We start from the raw sequence: 24,055 nt of genomic DNA on the forward strand, positions 1-24,055 counted from the left end.
TCAGTTTTTTGTTTTTTTAATTAACAATAGTTTACTGTGTTATATATTCTATAAACTGAATGACCGTGCTTATTTTGTTAGCCAATTTATAAATCAAAATGTGTCGAAATATTTTTTAATTATTTGCAATTTCTTAGTAAATGTTATAATATATTAAATAGCTTGTATTGATTTTTTTTATTTAACATTTGCTAAAAGCCCGGATAAATATTGATTTAACAGCCGAGCAGACTATAGTTTTTGCTAATCGCTAATTCGTCAATTAAAACCCAAACATCAAGCAAGCTTTCAGCATCACAAAATGTCGATACTGTACATACTCTGTCAGGCCACATCTCTTCCCTCCCCTCTGATCTGTAAACTTTCAGAAGGTAGGCTGTGCTCTGACTGCCTATGAGGAGAGCAGGAGCAAAACCTGCCAGCCCCTCAATTTTCTACACTTCCTGTACTCAAGCAACTGCATCCCAAAAGAGGGAAAAAGTAGGAAATATCCTGCAAACGGTTCTAAATAAGGCGTCCCGGCGAACCGCTCGCGTTTGGCTCGTCCGCTGTCGGTTTACTGAGCTACCACGTATGTGAAGACGTTTGTATAGAGATTGTTGACTGACTTACACCGAAGGAAACGACGAATTGCTCTTATATCAAACCGAATTTATCCGAAAAGGGCGCATGGGATAACAAACATTTTGCAAAAACAACTTGAGGCAGCTTAAAAATATCTGAAGTTACGCCGTCAAATGTATTGGAAAAATGAAGCTCTGGCCCCTCTATCAGAGGGAAATCAGTTTCTATCCGAAGGAATTCCCTCAAAAAAGGTAAGACCCTTTTAAAACGTATATGCTTGTTAGCTATTATCCATTTAATTGCATGCAACGAAAAAAAAAGTAGGAAGTCGCCAACATGTTGCTGGATGTGAAAGTCCTCTGTGCATCATCTCCTGCAGCCTGTAACATCTTCACCTTAAAGTGATGTCATGAGAATCAGGATCTCTTCTGAATAGTGTGATTTGCGGTCCATCCTCTTCACATGCCAAGTCTGCAGAGGAAAAATTAGATTTTAATTACTGCCATTAAAAATCAAATTTGCAATTCTTTGGGTGGCCCGTTGCTTTCCCTGATTGGCAGTTGAAATTGACACTCTGGGGTCCTCTTATCGCGAGCATTTCAAGCTATTTGTAATTGCAGGTAGTTTATTTTTTTCAGCTCCCTGGATTGCGTGGAAATACGATTATGGGAAGAGGCACGGGTTAAGTGTGGGGAAAAAAATCTATCCAAATTGAAATCGCTTCATTAAAAACAGGGGCTTTTGTCGCGAGGCTCTCAATACACAGTTAAAAGCGCTTTTATTGTTTTTGGACGCATATATAGAGCCGGGAACGTGCCTGATATGGAGCACTGTGGCTTGACTGTGTTGTAGGTGATCTCTCCAGATTCGCACAGCACACCGGGAGCATCACGCTGCGTGGACGGACAACACCGACACGCGATGGTGAGTGAGGATTTAACGAGGCTCTGCGAGATCAGTGCGTTTTGCATTTGCACTACAGGCCTTCACGCAAAACAAAACACTCTTGTTGATGGAATACATTATTTAAGTTCTTGGATGTCTATTTTAAGTTCACTGCACTTTTTAAAATGTCAATATCCTTTGTATAATGGAAAAGTGAATTATGTTGTAAAACACCCGTTCATGCTGACACGACCATTTCAAGTCCTACAGCTACTTGATGAGTTTTAAGGATATTCTTCATCAGTAATTTAGATTTTTTTCTTGCCCTTCCAAATTGGAAATGTTTAAAAATAAAACTATGTTTGAAAAAAGCGGATGTGTTTTACAATCTGATTTGTATTGCTCTCATGGAATCATGCAAGTCAATTAGCATTTTTGACGGTTTCAGCTTTAGCGGGTTTAATTTTTAGGTTTACAAAACATTCTCGTCAACAAAAAAACGTCATATTTATAAATGTCGTGTTTATGTAAAGTGTCAAGTTTATGACGTATTTTCGATGCCTCTCTTGCAGTCACAGTCTGACGGAGAATCTCATAGATCTAATATGGAGAAAGACGACACGCGCTCCTCGCCCAGTCCGCCCTCAACTCCGTCCATCTGCTCGCCCACGTCCACCGCCTCCTCCGTGCCGTCCACCGGGAAGAACGTGTGCGCGAGCTGCGGACTGGAGATCCTGGACAGATACCTGCTTAAGGTACGACTGTTTGCGAGTGTGTGTAATCTCCGGTGACGTGTGAACTGTTGTGTTAAATACTATTAGTGTTTTGAAGCGAGTGGAGTATTTGATTTGAGTTCTGAAAAATTCGCAAACAAAATTATGTAGGCTTTAGCTGTAATGATTTATTAAGCTATGCCTGAAATCTTCCTTATTATGATTTGGATTGCTTGTTATTATTATTAATTATTTTGCGCGTATTAACATGCGTGTTTGTGGTCTAACACACTGCTGCTAATTTAATAGATTTAAAAAAACGCTTCTTAAGTAATAAAGCTTGCGACTTAAAAATCATTTGCGACTTAATCTTAAAGTTGATAAACTATTCTAAATTCTTGATAATTTTAATCAATAACGAATACACAAAGGCAGAAATAAATCGTTACATTAGAGTTTGTCCTTATATAACATGAGTAAAATGCTCCTAATTGTTTTAGTGTAGGAAATTTGTTTAAATATATAACGAACATAAAATCTAGACCGAATCATATTGATGAAAAAATGCATTTTGACAGGACTAAACCATATTTAGTAATATCCGCCTTCTGTATTTTGGTTAGGTCAGAGAAACATTAAAATAGTGAGAAGAGAAACTTAGGTTAATTTTGAAATTGATTATTATTAATACACTCGCATATAAAAGTGAACAGAACAATCTTAGAATGATATGATGTTTAAAAAAATATATAGCGCTATAAAGATTTTTTTATGCGCTTTTTCTGGAAAAAAGATCAAGGGAATAGTTGGCTTCATTTTGTTTCCTAAATGTTTGCAGTCTTCTATAGTGCTGATGTTGACAGGATCTGTGTGCTCCAGCTCGCGTGCATCAAGTGCTCTGCTCGGGCTGCTTGTTTTTCAGGAAGTGCGTGTGTTGCGCGTGAGGATCATTACAGCTCGATCAGTCCGAGTGTGTTTTGCTTTTTTTTGCGGAAACTAATAAAACAATGCGTGTGTTTTTATTACAGTTTAGTTAAGACGAACGTTCTTAGACACTTTCCTTTTTCCTCTTTCTAAGCTCATGTCGTTTGAGTGTCTTAAAATATATCACCAACAGAAATTTTAAACGACGATTACTGTAAAAGAAAAATATCATATACGTGTCTCTAAAAAAACTACTTGAAATGTATTACATTTCAGGTTCTAATTATTTAATTTAGGATGTTTGTAATTTTGATCAACATTATTAAATTATTCCGTTTTATGTTATTTTCGCTCTTAATTTAATAATATAATGCATGCATTTACTTAATTTAACCACGCAATTTTAAAGAACTATCACAAATATTTAGAAGAGTCTAATTTTTGATTACAACTTAATTCTAAACAAATATTTTCATTAGAAGTCTGTCACATAATTATTTGCCAGTGATTTTAAGATTAAATAAATACATGTTATTTTTAGAATGCTTAATTTCATTGTTGTACAAAGCAAATGCTACGAATTGGACAAAATGCAATTAGACTTGCACTGTGCATTTTAAAGTATCCTATTTTAATTTCAATATTATTACTACTACTAGTAACTATTATTATTATTATTACTATCATCATCATCGTTGTTATTATTATTAATTTTCACGTGCGTTGTAATGTTTGTTTCAGGTTAATAATCTGATCTGGCACGTGAGGTGTCTGGAATGTTCCGTCTGCAGGACTTCACTACGCCAGCACAGCAGCTGCTACATTAAAAACAAGGAAATCTTCTGTAAAATGGATTATTTCAGGTAGGGTAAGTTTTTCACTTTCTGTCCTTAAAAATATCTGGCGTGCATACACGAAATAGCTTACTACTGAAGTATATGGTTGAAAATACGTTGCGCGATTGTTGCGTCTTAAGCTTTAGCGCTTAAAAATGTGATTTCTTGAAAAAGTATCGATCTAATTCTTACCTAAACAAATATATATGATTTCACAAAACGCTGTTTATAATTTAGTAATTTAATTTAACTGTCTAGTGAGCTAAAATAACGCTTTTAACAATTTAAAGCATCCGCAAAACGTCATAAATTCAACACAGTCGATTTATTAAGTGTTTCGGGTTTGTAACTAAATTATTTATTCGTTAGAAATACAGTCTGAGATTCCAAAATTGTCTTCTCTTGCATTATTAAACACGTTTGATAATAAACCATGCAATTAATTTTATCTAAGCATTTTTGGCTAGCAGTTTATTTAAAAAAAAGACCCTTATTTAGTTTCTTATTCAGTAATATTAGGCTGCACAACACTTCCTGACCATTTAATTTAGAATTTACCACACTGAATTACGGAAAAAGAAATCCTTTTGCTGCCCACAAAAGAAGCTGATGCCAATAGTAATATAATGAGAGGTCTAAATAGTACTTGATTACTTGATTATCAGTTGAGTTCAGTTCCCTTGCATGCAATTGAACAGTGTTAGAAATCAAACACAAGTCAAACAATTCCATCTCATCCAGTGCTATGGGAAGGCATGGATTGAGAGAGATCCGACAGGGAAGCTGTGAAATTGCATTGAGGGCAGAAGGGCTGTGATATGGCATGATTGCAGAGCACTCAGCGAGGCCTGTGAATGGCAGTGTGATATTGGCCGGCCTTGCCTGCTTATTGCCCGTCAGTGTGAATGACTGGCCCCTTTAAAGTCAATGTCGTGTTGCAGGAGAGGGTTTGTTTTCTACGTTAAGGCCAATAATCTGAAGAGATGCTCCACAAGATGGTGCATCAATGCCTTGATCTTCAGTGAGTCTGGAGCGTCGGGATCTCTCAGCGGCTGTTTAACCGAAAGAGATTATTTGAGGAATATCTGAGGAGTGGAAATGACATCTGAATACCTGAGAAATTGACTTTACAGTGGATTTTGTTTTAGAATTTATTAGTGATGAAAATATATTGTAAAGATGGTGAATTGTGGTTCAGTGCAGAAATCTGAAATGACAGGATTCTTTAAAGCTATATAAATGAAATCAGTCATACAGATTTTTCCAAAATGATATGATCAACAAGTCATGTTTTTATGCTACTTGAACTTATCAAAATAAGTTAACCATGTCATTCTTGAAGTTCTATGAGATTCAGTTTTATTTTCTGATTCAGTTTAATGTAATTGCAATGACTAGTACGGTTAATTTGATTTAACCTAAAAATTCAAAGCAGAAACATTTTTAAAAGGAATTTTTTATTGGCATTAAATATTACAAATATGCCAACAGTATTCACATTTGTTCAAGCTAACCTTTAAACTTGATAATTTTAGCTTGTGATTTATTTTATTAAATTAAACCAGACTTTAAAATAAAATTAAAATGACACATTTATTGTAACTAACATTTGAATGTGATTTTCCTGTGATTTATAGCTTGTAAATTGATACAAAATGAAACTAGAATTTGAAATAAATTTAAATAATCGAAATGTGATTTGTAGAATGTAATATTTATATAAAAAAGCAAATAAAATAGAGTTGAAAATAAAATCAAAATAAACTTTAATAATGATAAATGTGATATACAGTTTGCTCTCAAATGGTATTTTATTTTATTGCTCCTTTAAAGCGACAGTGGTAGTGTATGAGAATCACAATTGATTAATTACATGTTAATTATGACAGTATATACAGCTAACAGTTCTGACATGGAATCAAGTCAGTCTACCTGGCAGCAGAATAGTGATTGACTCTGTAATGTATTCATGTTTGCCTTGTAAAAGCGACAGTAATAGCTCCAAGCTTGTGGTGTCGACTTCAGTGATGTGAAGTGCATTGAATGTGTGTTTTTCTCAGCTGGCACTGAAACATCCCTCTTATCAAGTCCTTTGCAAACACAAGTGTCTTGGAAGCCATATATAAGATTTTTTTCACAATTTTAAAGTCTGTTTGATCCTTTGTGACTATTTGAACACAAAAATAGTCATCTGAAATGCTAATTGACCGCTTCTCTAATATGAAGCAGTCAAGATCATAAATGTTCAGAAAGGAGCATTTGACATAATTACTACACACCAGTTCTGTACATTTAGCTCTATATTAATATGTGGGTCAGTAACGGAAAGAGTTTTAAAAGAATAATTTATTTATAAAGAATATATATATATATATACACAGTTGAAGTCAGAATTATTAGCCCCCCTGTTTATTTTTTTCCTTAATTTCTGTTTAACAGAGAGATTTTTTCAACACATTTCTAAACATAATAGTTTTAATAACTCATTTCTAATAATTGATTTTTTTTATCTTTGCCATGATGACAGTAAATAATATTTGACTAGATATTTTTCAAGACACTTCTATACAGCTTAAAGAGACATTTAAAGGCTTAATTAGGTTAATTAGGCAAGGGTAATTAGGCAAGTTATTGTATAACAATTGTTTGTTCTTTAGACAATAGAAAAAAATATAGCTTAAAGGGGCTAATCATTTGGACCTTAAAATGGCTTTTTAAAAAATTAAAAACTGCTTTTATTCTAGCGGAAATAAAACAAATATGACTTTCTCTAGAAAAAAAATATCATTCAACATCATTTGGGAAATATTTAAAAAAGAAAAACAAATTCAAAGGGGGGCTAATAATTCTGACTAGTACACCCAAATTTATATATTATAAAAATATTAAATACAAATTAAATAAAGAGGAAAAATCAAAAGAATCAAAAAAATTAAGTTGAAATGTTGTAGTTTGTAAATTTGTTTTGCAATATTTTGCTTGAATTTAATTGCATTATCTTTCGATTTCTAAACATGTTTGGTGAATAAAATAGTATTTTAATAAATATACCTGTTTAGTAAATCTGTTTTATTTAAATGCACCAAAATACATTGCCTATATTCACTGAGAAATGGATAAAAATATTCATTTTCAAAACGGGGAGTACACAATTATGCTGAGCACTATATATATATATATATATATATTTGTGTGTGTATGTTGTTTATTAACAGTTTATTTAATATAATAATTGTTTTTAACCTAAATTTTTAGAAAACACAGACCAAATGTTATTCAAATAATAGTTACACAAAAATATAGTGATAATATTACACCAAAATATATTGTCAGGCATATTTCGAACAGAACCGTTTGATGAAATCAAAAGACTTTATTTAAAGATCACAGTGCAGCCATAAAATACTAAATAATTGTCATTTTAAAGCCTCATATTTGACCACTTTCCATCCCATTTGTCAGCATTTTTATTATTATTTAAAAATATTAAACATTTCTATATATATTTTATAATTTTATATTATATATTTCTTGATATATATTTTATATGTAAGTACAGGTCAGCAGATAAGCATGTTGTTTCACTTTAACACAAAAACAGAACTCTGAAATGCTAATTTTATCATTATTTTCTTATTTTTTGAACATTATTGTTTTACATTTTATTTTCACAAACATTATTTGAAATATAAATGTAGTAGATTCTTATATAATTCACTTTTGTAATTTAATTCAAACTCCAAAATCTCTTTGACCCACATCTGTACATTTACTTCAGTTTGGTTTGTAAATGATCCGAGCCTTCCTTCTGACACTTGTTGATGTTTTGGCATAGACATTAGGAGTTGTACCTGTAGCTCAAGCTCATCATTTGTTCTTCGACAGCTGGATTATTTTGCCGGTGCTCCCATAACTATAGGACAGCCATAACATGCCTGAAAGGAAAAGGATCTCCATTGATTTCTTACACAAAAAAAGGAAAGCAAAACACAAGGAGATTTGTTTCATAGGTGTTAGTCTCTCATCTGGACCAGATTGACAGCTGCTCTAATAGAGCGTAATTACAGGAAATCAAAGTGGGTTTGCTCTGTGTGCAAAAGGGGGAGGTGGAACCGGCAGCGAGGGTCAAAGCGGAGACTGTACCTACACTAAAACCAAACAGCCACAAAGGCATGAGCATCAGGCCACACAGGAAGTCAGAGGAGGCTGTTAATCAGAGGAACCAAAGGATCAGGACAGGGTGATGGAGTGAGGCGGTAACCCGAGTGGGTTTGTGCAGAGCGGAGATCGCTAGATTTGCAGGAGATGACGTACTGTAATGGCCATATGCGTGGACAGGACTTCTTATGTTTGAATGCAAACAGAAATAAACAGAGCTTGGGCAACAAAAAATATTGGTGGAAAATGCGGGATTCTAAATGAGAGGCTCAAATTACTGTGACTAAATTAAGACGGTGTATCAGAATGTAGGTTTCAATGTATGCATTTACAATCGAGAGAAAAAATATTGTGCCGTTTACAGGATAATTCAAAACTATTAACAATGTATGCTAAACTGTCATAGGTGGTTAAGTGGTTGCTAGTATATTGCTGTGCATTGATTCAGGTGTTGCTATGTTACGCTGTTCTGCATGGTTAATATGGTATTGCTCCACAGATTAAATGGGGCATCACTGTAGAGAGCATTAGTACCATTTTTTTAAAGCAACATTGGTTCTGGAAATATTTTTTTACTATAGGAATTCTTTATTGAAGGATTTTAAGCCAGATATCAAAACCTCACACATTTGATTTGATGATAAATCAGATATTTAAAAATGTAGGTTGTTGCTATAGATCAGACATGCCCAATAGGACCCGCGGGCCAAAGTTGGCCCATGGTAACCATTGATTTGGCCCACCATCCCATCTGAGAAGAGAGAGGGAGGGATGGGGATGGTTAAGAGATCATTTCAAATTTAATGTAACCCATTATTTGTTAGTTTTATTTAAGCTACAAAAAAGCTTAGTGAAATAAATATTTCTATTTAAATGGTTTAAAGGAATCAGATTTAGTTTAAAATGTACATATTGTCACCCGACAGATAGAGGACAATGCAAAGACTTTGGTGAGCAAATCAAGGCAGATTCTGCTTAATTAGTGTATTCAGCATTGAACAACACTGTTACACATGTGATTATATTTTTATTGCACTTTAATGCATTAGGTAATATGATTCAAAATGTTATTTTATATTTATTTATAAATGTTATGAATTAGAAAATTACCTATTGCAACTTTAACTTTGTAAAATAGTTTGATATATTTATCTTCCGCCCATGGCTCTCAGTAAAATTTGATTTTACATAATAATAGGCACCCCTGCTATAGATACAATATATTGCAAGTTTATTGGAAATTGGCTTTTATGGAAAGTGTATTGGGCTAAATATACAATTATTTAAGTATTTTGAAAGGATAGGAAGATTGATAGTAAGGTACCTTAAGGAAGTGGGTGGAGTTTAAAATCTCTATTGTTTTGATTTGTTCACTACAACTCTCTAATTGGTGGAATCTACAGTTGAAGTCAAAATTATTAGTCCCCCTATTTATTTTCCCCCCAATTTCTGTTTAACGGAGATAAGATCTATTTTTAACACATTTCTAAACATTATAGTTTTAATAACTCATTTTAAATAACTGATTTCTTTTATCTTTATTTTACTAGTTATTTTTCAAGACACTTCTATACAGCTTAAAGTGACATTTAAAGGCTAGGTTAATTAGGCAAGTTATTGTATAATGATCGTTTGTTCTGTAGACTATTGAAAAAAATATAGCTTAAAGGGGCTAATAATTTTGACCTTAAAATGGTGTTTAAAAAATTAAAAACTGCTTTTATTCTAGCGGAAATAAAACAAATAAGACTTTCTCCAGAAGAAAAACATATTATCAGACATACTGTGAAGATTTCCTTGCTCTGTTCAACATTATTTGAGAAATATATATATATATATATAAAAAAAAGAAAATTCAAAGGGGGGCTAATAATTCTGACTTCAACTTTAGTCATTCTATATAAATTTTGGTATTAAAGTAATAATTCATTGAAAAAAAAAATCTGTAATTATTTCAAGAGTTCACACTTAGCTATGAAGCATGACAGGGGTTCAGAGATCAGGTAGGTCTCGAGAGCTCCCCCTGGTAAGGGAGGAAAGGGGGAGATGGGGTGGATGGTGGGATTTTTCAAAACGAAAATAAGGAAGGTAGGATGAATGGGCTTAATTATCGGAGGCTAGAATTCATCTGATTGAACTAGCAATGATTCTTGATGCGAGACCAGCCACGATCAATCAAATCACGTGCTCCTCTCGAAATAAACTTCATTTATTGACCCTCAACTTGTTCTAAAACTTTTGAGTTTTGTTCTTCTGTTGAACACAAAAGAAAATATACCAAATAACGTTGGAAAGCAGCAGCCATTGATTTCCATACTATGAATGCCAATATCTGTTGGTTTCAAACAATCTTCAGAATTTCATGTTTTGTATTTAACAGAAAAATAAATTCATCAAAGTTTATGAGGTGAGGAAATGTTTATTTTTGGGTGAAATATCCCTTTAAGCTCAACAAGCATATAGTATTTTCAACAACCTTTGCAGTTCTTTTTACTTCTGGACTCCTATGCACTCTTTTGGGAGGTTTCCAAAGAGTTGTGGATGGGCTCTAACTATGGCATTGCAAGGTTGTTAAAGTTAGCAACCAAACTAATTGGCTACATTTAAAACCATGTAGTGTCAGGTACTATTTGTTTGAAACTTGCTGTTAAAAAAGTATATTCATAAAAGTATGAATAAAACTGGACCGGCGACGCAATGGCGCAGTAGGTAGTGCTGTCGCCTCACAGCAAGAAGGTCGCTGGTTCGAGCCTCGGCTGGGTTAGTTGGTGTTTCTGTGTGGAGTTTGCATGTTCTCCCTGCGTTCGCGTGGGTTTCCTCAGGGTGCTCCGGTTTCCCCCACCGTCCAAAGACATGTGGTACAGGTGAATTGGGAAGGCTAAATTGTCTAGTGTGTATGAGTGTGAATGGAAGTGTATGGGTGTTTCCCAGAGATGGGTTGTGGCTGGAAGGGCATCCGCTGTGTAAAACATGTGCTGGATAAGTTGGCGGTTCATTCCGCTGTGGCGACCCCGGATTAATAAAGGGACTAAGCTGAAAAGAAAATGAATGAATGAATGAATGAATGAAATTGGACTCACTACATCTGGCAAGTTGTTGTTGTCATGTGACCTAAAAGAGTCATTCACTATTGCTCTACCAGGATAGTGTCTATTGGATGCACACTCCAGGATCTCACCGAAACCGTGGATTATATGGATACTTTTCACCTACAGTTTTCCAACTTTTTTTTGCATGCTACATAGTATGGAAGTAGGTATATTTGGATACAACACAAGTCTTTTTTCAGGTATATAGATTACATCGGATTACATACAATATGTCCTTTGGCATATATTTTTGTGATGCATGATACCTCGGCTGCTGTATTGGTTTTGGCTGATAAATGCTTATTTTTAATGCATTAAGTCATGAAAGTTGCAATTTATAAAATAGTTTGGAAAAAGAAAGAATTTGTTTGCATTTTTATAGTGAACAGGCAAAAAAAATTAACCAAAAATTAAATTTAAGCCACAAATTTGGATTATTGGCTTACAAATAAAATTTATAATATTGTTTTGAATATTTGCCAAATTTTACATATTCATTCATTCATTTTGCTTCGCCTTAGTTCCTGATTATCAGGGGTCGCCACAGCGGAATGAACCGCCAACTATTCCAGCATATGTTTTAAGCAGCAAATGCCCTTCCAGCTGCAACCCAGAACTGGGAAACATTTCCAAATTGACATATCCCTAATATATATAATTTATTCATTTATTCGTTTTCTTTTCAGCGTAGTCCCTTTATTTATCAGGGGTCACCACAGCGTAATGAACCGCCAACTATTCCAGCATATTTTTTACGCAGCGGATGCCCTTCCAGCCGCAACCAAGTACTGGGAAACATTTCCAAATGGACGTATCCCCAATATATATATAATTCATTCATTCATTTGTTTTCTTTTCAGCTTAGTCCCTTTATTTATCAGGAGTCGCCCCAGCAAAATGCACCACCAACTACTCCTGCATGTGCAAGCAGATGCCCTTCCAGCCGCAACCCAGTACTGGGAAACATTTAAAAATTGACATATCCCTAATATATATAATTCATTCATTCATTTCCTTTTCAGCTTAGTCCCTTTATTTATCAGGGGTTACCACAGTGGAATGAACTGCCCTTCATTCAGTGGATGCCCTTCCAGCCACAACCCAGTACTGGAAAACATTTCTAAATTGATGTATCCCTAATATATATATATATAAATATATATATATATATATATTCTCACAAATTACATGATGATGACGGCATGACGGCAGATCTGAGGAACAGAGAAGCATACTTCAACAAGTCACATGATTTGCTGTATTATTTACGTTCCTACACAAAAAAATCGTGGGTCTGCATGTGTGACATACCAAATTTGATACTCAGGGCTTGAGGTTTGGAAAAACCACCATGAGCAACTGTAAGAGCAATGCTCACTGTAGCAAACACCCCTAATAAGTCTCAAAAGTCTCTGAGAGGGAGATTTACCCCAGATTATAATACTTCAGGAGTATATCAAATTTAATCTACTGAATTTTGTACGTCCACACGTTTCATTTTTCCAGCCAGAGGTGAATTTCTTTGGAGCTGAGGGAAACGCTTTGCGGCTGCAGGAATTTTTCCCCGGCGAGTTATGATCTGCAGGACAGGAATAAATCCAGTATAAGCACAACAACAATCAGACGTGCGGCAGATCTGACCGAAAAACAAAACCCCCTTAAGATCTTTATGGCTTTTCTGAAAGGTTTTTGCGGTAAAAAAACTGCCATGACAGATTACGGCTCCGTTCCACAATGTTTCTCCTCTAAACACACGTCTGAAATGCATCATTACTCAAACCCTGTACTCTTTGTCTGGAACGATGCTGTCAGTACATAGAGCGCAAGGTACACAGAAACCCCTTTGAATGCTTTGCTCAGGCATTAACCCAGTTTTATGTGTCGATACTTTGTGTGTAAGTGGACTGTAAATATTTTCCAAAGCGTTTTTTTCTTTTTGATTCAGCTTGTTTTGTATCTTAGCTCATCCTGCATATTGGCAGAGACAAATGATTATACATACACACAAGTTTCCTGGTTTGTTGAGTCCCGAGGGGCTCCCCTGTGGCCTATGATGTCATTTCCAGTGGATGAAGGGCCCCAGTTTAGGGCTCGGGGGCCGGTGTCATCATTCTTCAGTAGCGTATATGGGGGAAACATGGCTATCTTGATATCCCGTGTTTCTTTGCAGTCAGAGGAGGTTGTGAGTGACACTTTGTTTACACTAGAGTTCCCAATGACAGAGGTGTGCTGGAGGAGGGGGGTTGGATTCAGGCCAAAAAAACTGGCCATCTGTAGAGCATTAGTCTCTTTTAGTCCTCCCAATGCTGGAACCCTCTTTGGTCACCCAAATGTGATGTCTGGGTCAGAAAAAAGGCACGGTCAGCCCCGTCCAGTCAAAATAACACTTCATTATAGCACACTCAGTGTGCTTGCTGTTGGTTTGTGTCGCCGCAGGGTTGTTATCAAGTCCTGTTGATCGGAGAATAACAGAAGAAGTGCTAGATGCAGCTCTAAGTCATGTGGTTGCAGGTTAAATATGGAATATGATGTCACTTAGAAATCACAGGTGGTGAAAATGTGACTATTAATGTGAAATGTCAGCAGAAACGTCAATAGCATCTTCAATTTATTTCTGTGCAAGAGGTAATGTTCTGCCATATATACGTAATTGGATATTATGCAAATGCAAAACAGAAAAGGCCAATCACATTGTGGTATGCAAATAAAGAGTTAACTTTTATATACAGTTGAAAGCAAAATGATTAGCCCACCTGTAAAACTATAATCGTTTTCAAATATTTCCCAAGCGCTGTTTAACAGAGCAAGGACATTTTTACAGTATTTTTTTAATAACAATTTTTCCTCTGGAAAAAGTCTTCCAGAATAATAAATATTATAAGAAATACTGTGAAAATTTCCTTGCTGGAATAAAAGCAGTTTTGTTTGACATTTTCTAGAACTTTTAAGGTCAGTATTATTAGCCCCCTTAAGATTTCCCCTTATTGGCTACAGAATAAACCACAGTTGTCCAAAGACTTGCCTAATTAACCTAGTTAAACCTTTAAATTGCACTTTAAGCTAAATACTAGTATCTTTCTTGCAAAAATAACTAGTAAATATTGATTACTGTCATCATGACAAAGACAAAATAAGTGAAGTTTCACAAACTAATTTCGAGAGGAGCATGTGATATGATTGATTGCAGCTGGTCTCTCATCTGTAATCATTAGAAAGTCAATCAGATTAATCCAAACTCACTGTGAGTAGCGTGTCTAAAACTACTCCCTTATCTTCCTTTTCCAAAACCCCCCCCATCTCCCTCTTTTTTCCTGCTTTACCAGGGGGAGCTCTGGAGAACTACCTGATCTTGTACCACTTCACATGCTCATTGACCAGGCGGGAGCCCTGGGCTCAATTATCTCCAAGCTCAGGGCTTTCGCCCGGGACAGCATGCCAAACCTGCTATTATTATCAAGCAATATCTAAGTGTGAACTTATGAAATTTAAAATTTAAAATGTGTTAAAATCTTTCAGTCAAACAACACAGGAGGGCTAATAATTATTCTGTATTTTAGTCTATAATGTTAACTGTATTTAGCTAAAAATGAACACTGAAGTGGTTTAAATTTACTTATTGCAAAAATGATTTAATAATCACAAACTGTAAAAAAAAATCCCTGTAAACTAAAACATTTTGGCGCAGTGGGTAGTGCTGTCGCCTCACAGCAAGAAGGTCGCTGGTTCGAGTTTCCTCCGGGTGCTCCAGTTTCCCCTACAAGTCCAAAGACATGCGCTATAGGTGAATTGGGTAAGCTAAATTGTTTGTAGAGTATGAGTGTGTGTGTGTGTGTGTGTGTGTGTGTGTGTGAATGAGAGTGTATAGATGTCTTCCAGTGATGGGTTGCAGCTGGAAGGGCATCCGATGCGTAAAAACATATGCTGGATAAGTTGGCGGTTCATTCCTCTGTGGCGACCCCTGATTAATAAAGAGACTAAGCTGAAAAGAAAATGAGTGAATGAATGAATGAATGAATGAAGAATATTTATAACTTTACCCTGTCTTTACTATTGTATATTGACATATTATGAATTTTAATATTACATATATATACTAATTATATATTTATTTGTTAAAATATTTTGTTATAATAAATACTTTTTTATTATATAACAATAATATGTAATATAAACTCTCAATTTTATACAGTGTGTATTATTATAGAGTATGTTATATAACATGTACTAAAATTGTAATATAATCCACACTGGATTGCCTTCAAGTCAAACATGTGAAAACTTCAAATATAACGTCCTTGCAACAAAAGAAAGAGTAAAGGTGGTTTAAAAATAGACTTCTTACATGCATTACATTATGCAGTTGGATAAAATCAAGAGTTTATGGATCCTATCAGCATAGTTTATCAGCAGACATTTCCTGTCGACCTGCGGCTCAGAGAATTACTGCTGGTTTGTTTGTGCTGAGAGTTTTACAGCCGTGTCTGACACGTTTGCCGGTTATCTTTTGGACACGGTTCAGTCTATCTGTATTCTGTCTTTTGCCAGAGAGAGAGAGAGAGAGAGAAAGAGAGAGAGAGAGAGAGAGAGAGAGAGAGAGAGAGAGAGAGAGAGAGAGAGAGAGAGAGAGAGAGAAAGAGAGAGAAATACCTGTTCAACTCAAACATATGCTGTATTTTTGAGACAATAAGTGTAATTTACACATAATTATGCTAAATTACCATTTGATTTTTAAAAAAGAAGATTATTCGGCTCATAAAGGGTGCATTTATTTGATCAAAATTTAATGTAGTTGAAAATGTAATTTATTCCTGTGATTCACAGCTGATTATTCTATATCATTACTCCAATCTTCAATGTCATCTTTTATTTCTAGTGCTTTTTACAATGTACGTTGAAAAAAAAATTCATTGGATTTACTCAATTTTTTTACATATATGGTTGCAAATGATTTACATGGGCTGAAATTAAATTAAGCAATGTTCAACTTAACTTGTTTGTTTAAATTCAGCCCATATAAATTGTTTGCAACCACTTATCAGACATTTTTTTTGTAAATCCAATGAATCATTTTTTCAGTGTACCTGTAGATTGTGTCAAATGGTCTTCACATAGATGAAGAAAAGTATATAAAAAGCCATAAAGATAGTTCAAAATGTGGAACATTCCAGCATATCAGGTGGACAGAAGTAGCTCCATTACAGTACTGATAAAATACTGGTGTAGTACTAGTTAAATTAAAACAGATTCATTTCAGTTTGGCATAAATGCCATTGCTGAAGTTCAGTTTCATTCAGATCAGTGTAATCCAAATTCTTATAGGATGATTTCCTGTTTTTATTTGTAAAATCAGTTAATATTGGTGCCCAATTATTAATATTAATTCTTAGAATTATCAGTGTTGAAAACATTTTTATCCCGCTTTAAAGTGTTGCAAAAACTGGTGCTGATTTTTGCTGAAAAAAAAGATAAAAATATTTTAAATATATATTTTTTATCATTATAAATGTCTATTTACTTTCACTGTTGATCAATTTAATATGCTTAATAATGAATAAAAGTAAAGTAAATCATTTTTAATGGAACTTTGAATAGTCCTGCATCACAGTTTGCACCAAAAATATGAAGCAGCCCAACTGTTTTCAACACTGATGATGGTAATGATGATGATAACAATACTAATACTACTACTACTACTACTACTACTACTACTACTACTACTACTACTACTACTACTACTACTAATAATAATAATAATAATAATAATAATGAGGGTGTCACAGTGGCACAAAGGGTAGCAAGATTGCCTCACAACAAGAAGGTTGCTGGTTCAAGCCTCGGCTGGGTCAGTTGGCATTTCTCTGTGGAGTTTGCATGTTCTCCCCGTGTTCAAGTGGGTTTCCTCCGGGTGCTCTGGTTTCCCCCACAAGTCCAAAGACATAGGTATAGGTAAATTAGGTAAGCTAAATTGTCCAAAGTGTATGTGTGTGAATGAGAGTGTATGGATGTTTCCCAGTGATGGGTTGCAGCTAGAAGGGTGTCCGCTGCGTAAAACATATGCTGGATAAGTTGGCGGTTCATTTTGCTGTGGCGACCCCTGATTAATAAAGGGACTAAGCTGAAAAGAAAATGAATGAATGAATAATAATAATAATAATAATAATAATAATAATAATAATAATAATAATAATAATAATAATAATAATAATAGATGGTGGTTCATTCTGCTGTGGTGACCCCGGATTAATAAAGGGACTAAGCTGAAAAGAAAATGAATGAATGAATAATAATAATAATAATAATAATAATAATAATAATAATAGATGGTGGTTCATTCTGCTGTGGTGACCCCGGATTAATAAAGGGACTAAGCTGAAAAGAAAATGAATGAATGAATGAATAAATAATAGATGTTTCTTTACGCAGCGAATAAAATCAGTTTTAAACTACATTGAGTAATGAGCTACTATAATTTCACATATTCTAATATCCTTCAACAAATAAAGTAAATGCAGCCTTGGTGAGCAGAACTGAACTGGTTTAGGGAGTGAGTATTGATGCCTGAGCTCTTCTCTGTCTCACAGTAGGTTTGGTACAAAGTGTGCCCGTTGCGGCCGGCAGATCTACGCCAGCGACTGGGTCAGACGAGCCAGAGGAAACGCTTATCATCTGGCCTGCTTCGCCTGCTTCTCCTGCAAACGGCAGCTGTCCACCGGAGAAGAGTTCGGCCTGGTGGAGGAGAAAGTGCTCTGTCGGATCCATTATGACACTATGGTGGAGAACCTGAAACGGGCCGCTGAGAGTGGTGCGTTTGTTTCGGACGTGAGTTTTGGCTTCGTGTCATTGATCTTGAAGGATTTGCTAAGCAGTTTTGTGTTTCTGTGCAGGAAGTGGACTCACTCTAGAGGGGGCGGTGCCGTCGGAACAGGACAGTCAACCAAAACCAGCCAAAAGAGCACGAACTTCCTTCACTGCTGAACAACTGCAGGTGAGACAGCAGAACACACAGTGGCTTTTTGGTTTGGATTTTTTCCAATGTTTATTCATAATTTAGTTGTTTGTTTGTTTGTTTGTTTTAAAAAATGGATATGGAAAATCATTGTATCTTTCGTATAGTAATTCGCAAGTAAATGCTAAGATATTATATTATAATAGTAATGCTAAAAGCTTTGATATTAATTTTATAATATATAATAATATTTTTTATGATCGTCTGCTCACCAAACCAGCATTCCTTTGATCAAACATACAGTAAACTGTAATATTGTGAAATATTTTAGTGCTGAGCAAAAAATAATCGCAAAATAAAAGTCCCAAATAAAAGTTTGTTTTGCCATATGTGTGTGTGTGATGTGTATATTTATTATGTATGTATAAATTCACACATGCATGCATATAATTGGGAAAGTGTTTATTTTTATTTAGATATACTGTAAAATATATATGTATAAGATACAAACTATATATAAATGTATATATCTATGTAACAAAATTGTTACATAGTAACATAGTAACAGTAATTGTATAGTTTTTTTTCTATGTATGTCTTTGTATCATATATATAATACACACACGTATACTATGTCAAAACAAACTTTAATTTTGTATGCCAATAATCACAATTAATCTTCGCCCAGCACTAGAAATATTATTACAATTACAGTGTTTGGTAATAATATTACTTGAATAACTGTTCTTTATTATAGATGTAATTAATGTAATTCATATTTACATGTAATTTGTTATGTTTATATTTGTTATATTTTGTTATGTTATATTTACATAATATTTGTTATATGTAATGTCATCTATTTGAAATAAGCATCATAGGTTCCATTCTGTTGATCAGAAGGACAGTAAATTGTATCTTTTATATTGTGACATATTATTGCAATATTACAATATTTTGTAAAAATATTGATAAAATAACTGTTCTATTTCAGACCATTTTATTGCACTGTCTATATTTTGCGCTGTCTGTATCTTGCTGTTTTTCACTCATCATAGTACATGTGCTGCTGCTGATGTGATAATAAAAGTGATTTGATTTGATTTGATTCAATGTGGTCATGTCAATGGCCCATGAACATTTTTTGCTTGTTATCAAACTATTTCATAACTGTAGCAAGAGGCAATTCAATCATAACTCAATGTTAAAAGAGCTATCATACATTTTTTTTATCAATATGTGGCTCTTTTTGGATTCCTCGGAAGTTACAGAAATGAAAAAATGTAGAACAGAAAATACGTTGGGACAACTTTTTTGTTTACATCCATCAAAATGGTCTATATTCTATGAAATGTAATTCATACGTATATAATGTATATTATATGTCATGAATTACACTTGAAAAAAGCATCTTGTGCTCACCGAGGCTCCATTCCGTTGATCAGAAGTGCAATCTGTATTAATATGAAATATTTGTACAATTTACTTATATTTTTGCTGACAAACACAGGATTATTATTAGTCTATAAAGTCACACCATCCTTTAAAATGCTTTATGATATGCTGATTTGGTGCTCAAAAACATTTCTTGTTATTATAAATGCTTAATATTTCTGTGAAAGCTATGACACACCAAGTTTAAACTGAGATTGAGTTCTTTTTTATATATTTATTAAATTAATATGCGCTAAATTGATCAATTGATCAAAAGAATTAGTAAAGATATTAACAGTATTACAAATGGGTCAATGAAGAATCCTGAAAAAATTTAGTGGATTTTCACAAAACAATTAACAGCAAAAACATTGTTTGAACAAATATTAACAACTATGAAAAACAATAGCAATAACTGAGCAGCAAATCCGGTTATTAAAATAGTTAAAAATAATTGAAGGATTATGTGACATTGAAGACAGTAGTAATAATGCTGAAAATTCAGCTTTGCATCATAGGAACAAATTATATATATATATAGTTGCCCCCCTGAATTATTAGCCCCCTGTTTATTTTTTCCCCCGTTTTCTGTTTAACAGAAAGCAGATTTTCTCAACACATTTCTGCACATAATAGTTTTAATAACTCATTTCTCATAACTGATTTTATTTATCTTTGCCATGATGACAGTAAATAATATTTGACTAGATATTTTTCAAGACACTTCTGTACAGCTTAAAGTGACATTTAAAGCCTTAACTAGGTGAATTAGTTTAACTGGGCAGGTTAGGGTAATTAGGCAAGTTATTGTGTAACGATGGTTTGTTCTGTAGACTATCGGAAAGAAAATTAGCCTAAAGGGGCTAATAATTTTGTCCTAAAAATGGTGTTTAAAAAATTAAAAACTGCTTTTATTCTAGTCGAAATAAAACAAATAAGACTTTCTCCAGATTTTATCAGATATATTCTCCAATATTATCAGGCATACTGTAAAAAATTCTTTGCTCTGTTAAATATAATTTGGGAAATATTTAAAAGAGAGAAAAAAATTGGGGGCTAATCATCCTGACTTCAACTGTATATATACACATAGAAAACAGTTATTCAAAACTGTAATAATATTTCACAATACTTCCAATTTCATATTAATACATCACTTTTAGCATACCCTATAATTTAAAATCAATAAATTCTTTACAGGTAATGCAGGCTCAGTTTGCACAGGACAACAACCCTGATGCTCAAACCCTACAAAAACTGGCAGACATGACAGGACTGAGCAGAAGAGTCATACAGGTGACCACACAAAACTCTCTTCGTGCTTTATTTCTTCCATTAGAGTAAATAGAGAAATCGTGTCCTTACGGTGGGTTGTCTTTTTTCACAGGTCTGGTTTCAAAACTGCCGAGCGAGACATAAAAAGCACACTCCTCAGCACAGCGGTCCTCCTCAAGCTCATCCGCAGGCCCGAATGCCACCCTCGCTACCCGACGAGCTGCATTACTCTCCATTCGGCAGTCCTGAGAGAGCACGCATGGTGGCCCTGCACGGATACATCGACAGTGAGTGATTCCTCATCATCTCATTAAAATCACAGAGAGCAAACTAATGCACTACAGATCTACTGTTCTTTCAGACTGCTATTGATAATAATAGATCATAGAATAAATGAGCATATACTGTATATACCGTGATAAATAAATGAACATAGTAAAATATACTAAAATCTGTTAAGGTAACACTTGGAATTGCATTATCTTGTTTAAGTGTTCCCTTTAATTTTTTTGAGCAGTGTATATTATAATGCTAACAGATATCATAATGCTAAAATATACCTAGTGGAGTATGGAATAATAATTTTTTTATACTCACAAAGAAGTTTGATTAAAAATACACTAAAACTAATAATGTGAAATTTTTTTGAATTTAAATACAATGTAATTTATTTCTGTGATACGAAGCTCAATTTTAAGCATTATTACTCCAGAGTGTCACATGAAATCACACACTGTAATAAAACCCTGGTTGCCTTAATTTTGTAATCAAATTAACCTCATGAGTTTATTTAACTTATCTTATGTTAAATTGACTTAAAACAGCTTGAGTAACTTCTAAAATTAAGTTAGAACATGATTAACTTAGTTTAATAAGATGCAATGAACTAAAAACGCATGTTTTTAGTTCATTGCATCTTATTAAACTAAGTTAATGTCATGACTAATTGATCTTATAATTTTTTACATTGTACTTATATTATAATTTGATGCTAAATATTTATTATCGTTGTTATTATTATTATTATTAATAAAGGTATATGATTACATTTTCTACACTACCCTTTAAGAATTTAGTGTATGATTTACAATCAATCGATCAGTCAATCAAAATAATACAATAAACAAAAATCATATAATACAAAAAACATTTTAAATGCTCTTTGGCTAAAGTTTTAGTATAGTTTCCACAAAAGCGATAAATGTCCAACATTATTAATAATTATAATTAAATAATTGATAATACTGATAATAATTATTGGTAATAATTGAGAACAAATCATACTTGAGCATCAAATCAGCATATTAAAATGATTTTGAATGGTCACGTGATACTGAAGATATGATATTAAGTAATGATGCTGAAAGTTCAGCTGTAAATCATTGAAATAAATGACATTTTAAAATGTTCAAATACCAAAGTGTTATTATGTAATATTAATGTAACACATAGTAAGAACAAGGCACTTTTTCCCTAAAAAGAATAATAAAAATACTCTTTTTGTTGTAAAATGACTAAAGTGATTTTATATAAACAGGGGAAGCATATTCAATTCAAGTGAAGTGTTTACTTATAACATTTAAATAACTTTTGTGGAACGTAAAATGTCAAAATATGAGACAATGAACAATTCTTCAATCCTTAAAAATGTTTTTAAAACAAATGAAACAACTTATTCTGACCGGTATTTGCTAAATCATTTAAATACATTATAGAGTGGTCATACTAAGTTTTATTATTAAATAACTAAATACTTCCTGCTGACAAATTAATAAAACCTAAAGAATTGAAAGATACTGGCAAAGTATGAAGATTTAAAATGATAATCAGTTCATATTTTTGTGCTGAACTGTTCAGCCTCAAAATAGAGCAAACAAAAAAATTGTCTTGTTCTAATTCAAGCATGACATGTTTTTTGGTAAATTAAGTATCGTTACACTGTACGCTGTAAAGAAATGAACAAATATTTAATGTTACTTTAACTTATTTTAAAAAGTTAATCAGTTTTCAACTAGACTTTTTAAATTATACAAAGTTTAACTTCATATTTTAGTCAGTTTGATTGATGTAAGTTAAAAAGTTCATTTGATTCAACTAAAAAATTAAGCAATCATTAAAAATAAGCAATCAATTAAGCAATTATTAGCAATCATTTTTAGTGTTGTGTAGTGTAGTGTAGGTCTTTTGCAAATCATGGTAAAAATGTATGATAGTCATTATCTGTTACTGAGAAAATAAAATCGAACATACAAAACTGTTTTCTGACCTAAAGTCCAAATTTTTGTGATTGATTAAGTTGTGGATTAACATATGTTTTGCTTTGGCAGGTCATCCGTTCTCAGTCCTCACCACACAGAGTCTCCCTCATCAGGCCATGACGTTGCCGCAGCTTCCTCTTAGCCGCTAACACCCGCACTGACCTCTGACCCCTTCACCCCGACCTGCTCCAACCACCCCAGAGGTCCTGCTCTTGACCTCAGAACCTTGCAAGGAGAGACATGACAGTGTTTCCTCACTGACTTCATTGGACAGGATTTTACTCACCTGTTGAGGAAAAAAAAAAACACACGCATGGGTGACCTGTGAATCTGTGTCTCGCTAAGACCAGGATCTGGACTTCACACTGTAAAGACTAGACTCTTCTGACTCAGCGTTTGGAAACTCTGAATGCAAACAAAAGGAATGTAAAAAGTTACCAGCATCAGTGTTATAACATGTAGATTGAAAAAGGCAAAAGCACACACAATGTGGATGGGGAATAAATGACATAGGATCAAGTGGTAAGACATATTTTATCTCTTTTTTACCCCCTCGCTGAAACGTGCCATGATTAAACGTGTTCTTTGTCGCCTAAAAAGCTAGACTTGTCCACAGTTTTGAGTTTAAAAAGACTATAAGTTGTTCATTGTTCTTATGGCAAGACACTACAGGTGAATAGATTAATAGATTTGTTTTATCACACTTCCACAGTGGATTGATCACATTAAAAACTGCAAACATTTTCTGTTACTGTATGCTTAAATATGCAAACGAGACATTATTAAATAAACTCTAATTTGCATATAATGCTAGCACTGAAACTGAACATTGAACTTTTTTATTTCATTATTATTATTATTATTATTTTGACATATTAGAGTCAATAAGGTTTTTACAAAGACAATTTAAGACATTGTGTCTTTTCTTCACTTCATAATACAGAAATTATCTGAAAATTATTTGTCAGAAATC

At 33.7% G+C, this 24,055-nt stretch overlaps 1 protein-coding gene across 1 annotated transcript; it reads left to right on the top strand.

Annotated features, from left to right (window-relative positions):
- The first annotated feature begins 465 nt into the window (after positions 1-465).
- lhx6a (LIM homeobox 6a) lies at positions 466-23,898 on the top strand. Its single transcript, XM_056467530.1, has 9 exons — positions 466-815; positions 1,417-1,488; positions 2,022-2,204; positions 3,828-3,949; positions 17,751-17,971; positions 18,054-18,154; positions 20,750-20,845; positions 20,937-21,111; positions 23,152-23,898. The coding sequence occupies exons 1-9, from the start codon at positions 738-740 to the stop codon at positions 23,229-23,231; spliced, it is 1,128 nt and encodes a 375-aa protein (XP_056323505.1). The 5' UTR covers positions 466-737; the 3' UTR covers positions 23,232-23,898.
- The last annotated feature ends 157 nt before the right edge of the window (positions 23,899-24,055 follow it).

Source organism: Danio aesculapii, chromosome 10 (genome assembly GCF_903798145.1).
Source record: "Danio aesculapii chromosome 10, fDanAes4.1, whole genome shotgun sequence".
Classification (NCBI taxonomy): domain Eukaryota; kingdom Metazoa; phylum Chordata; class Actinopteri; order Cypriniformes; family Danionidae; genus Danio; species Danio aesculapii.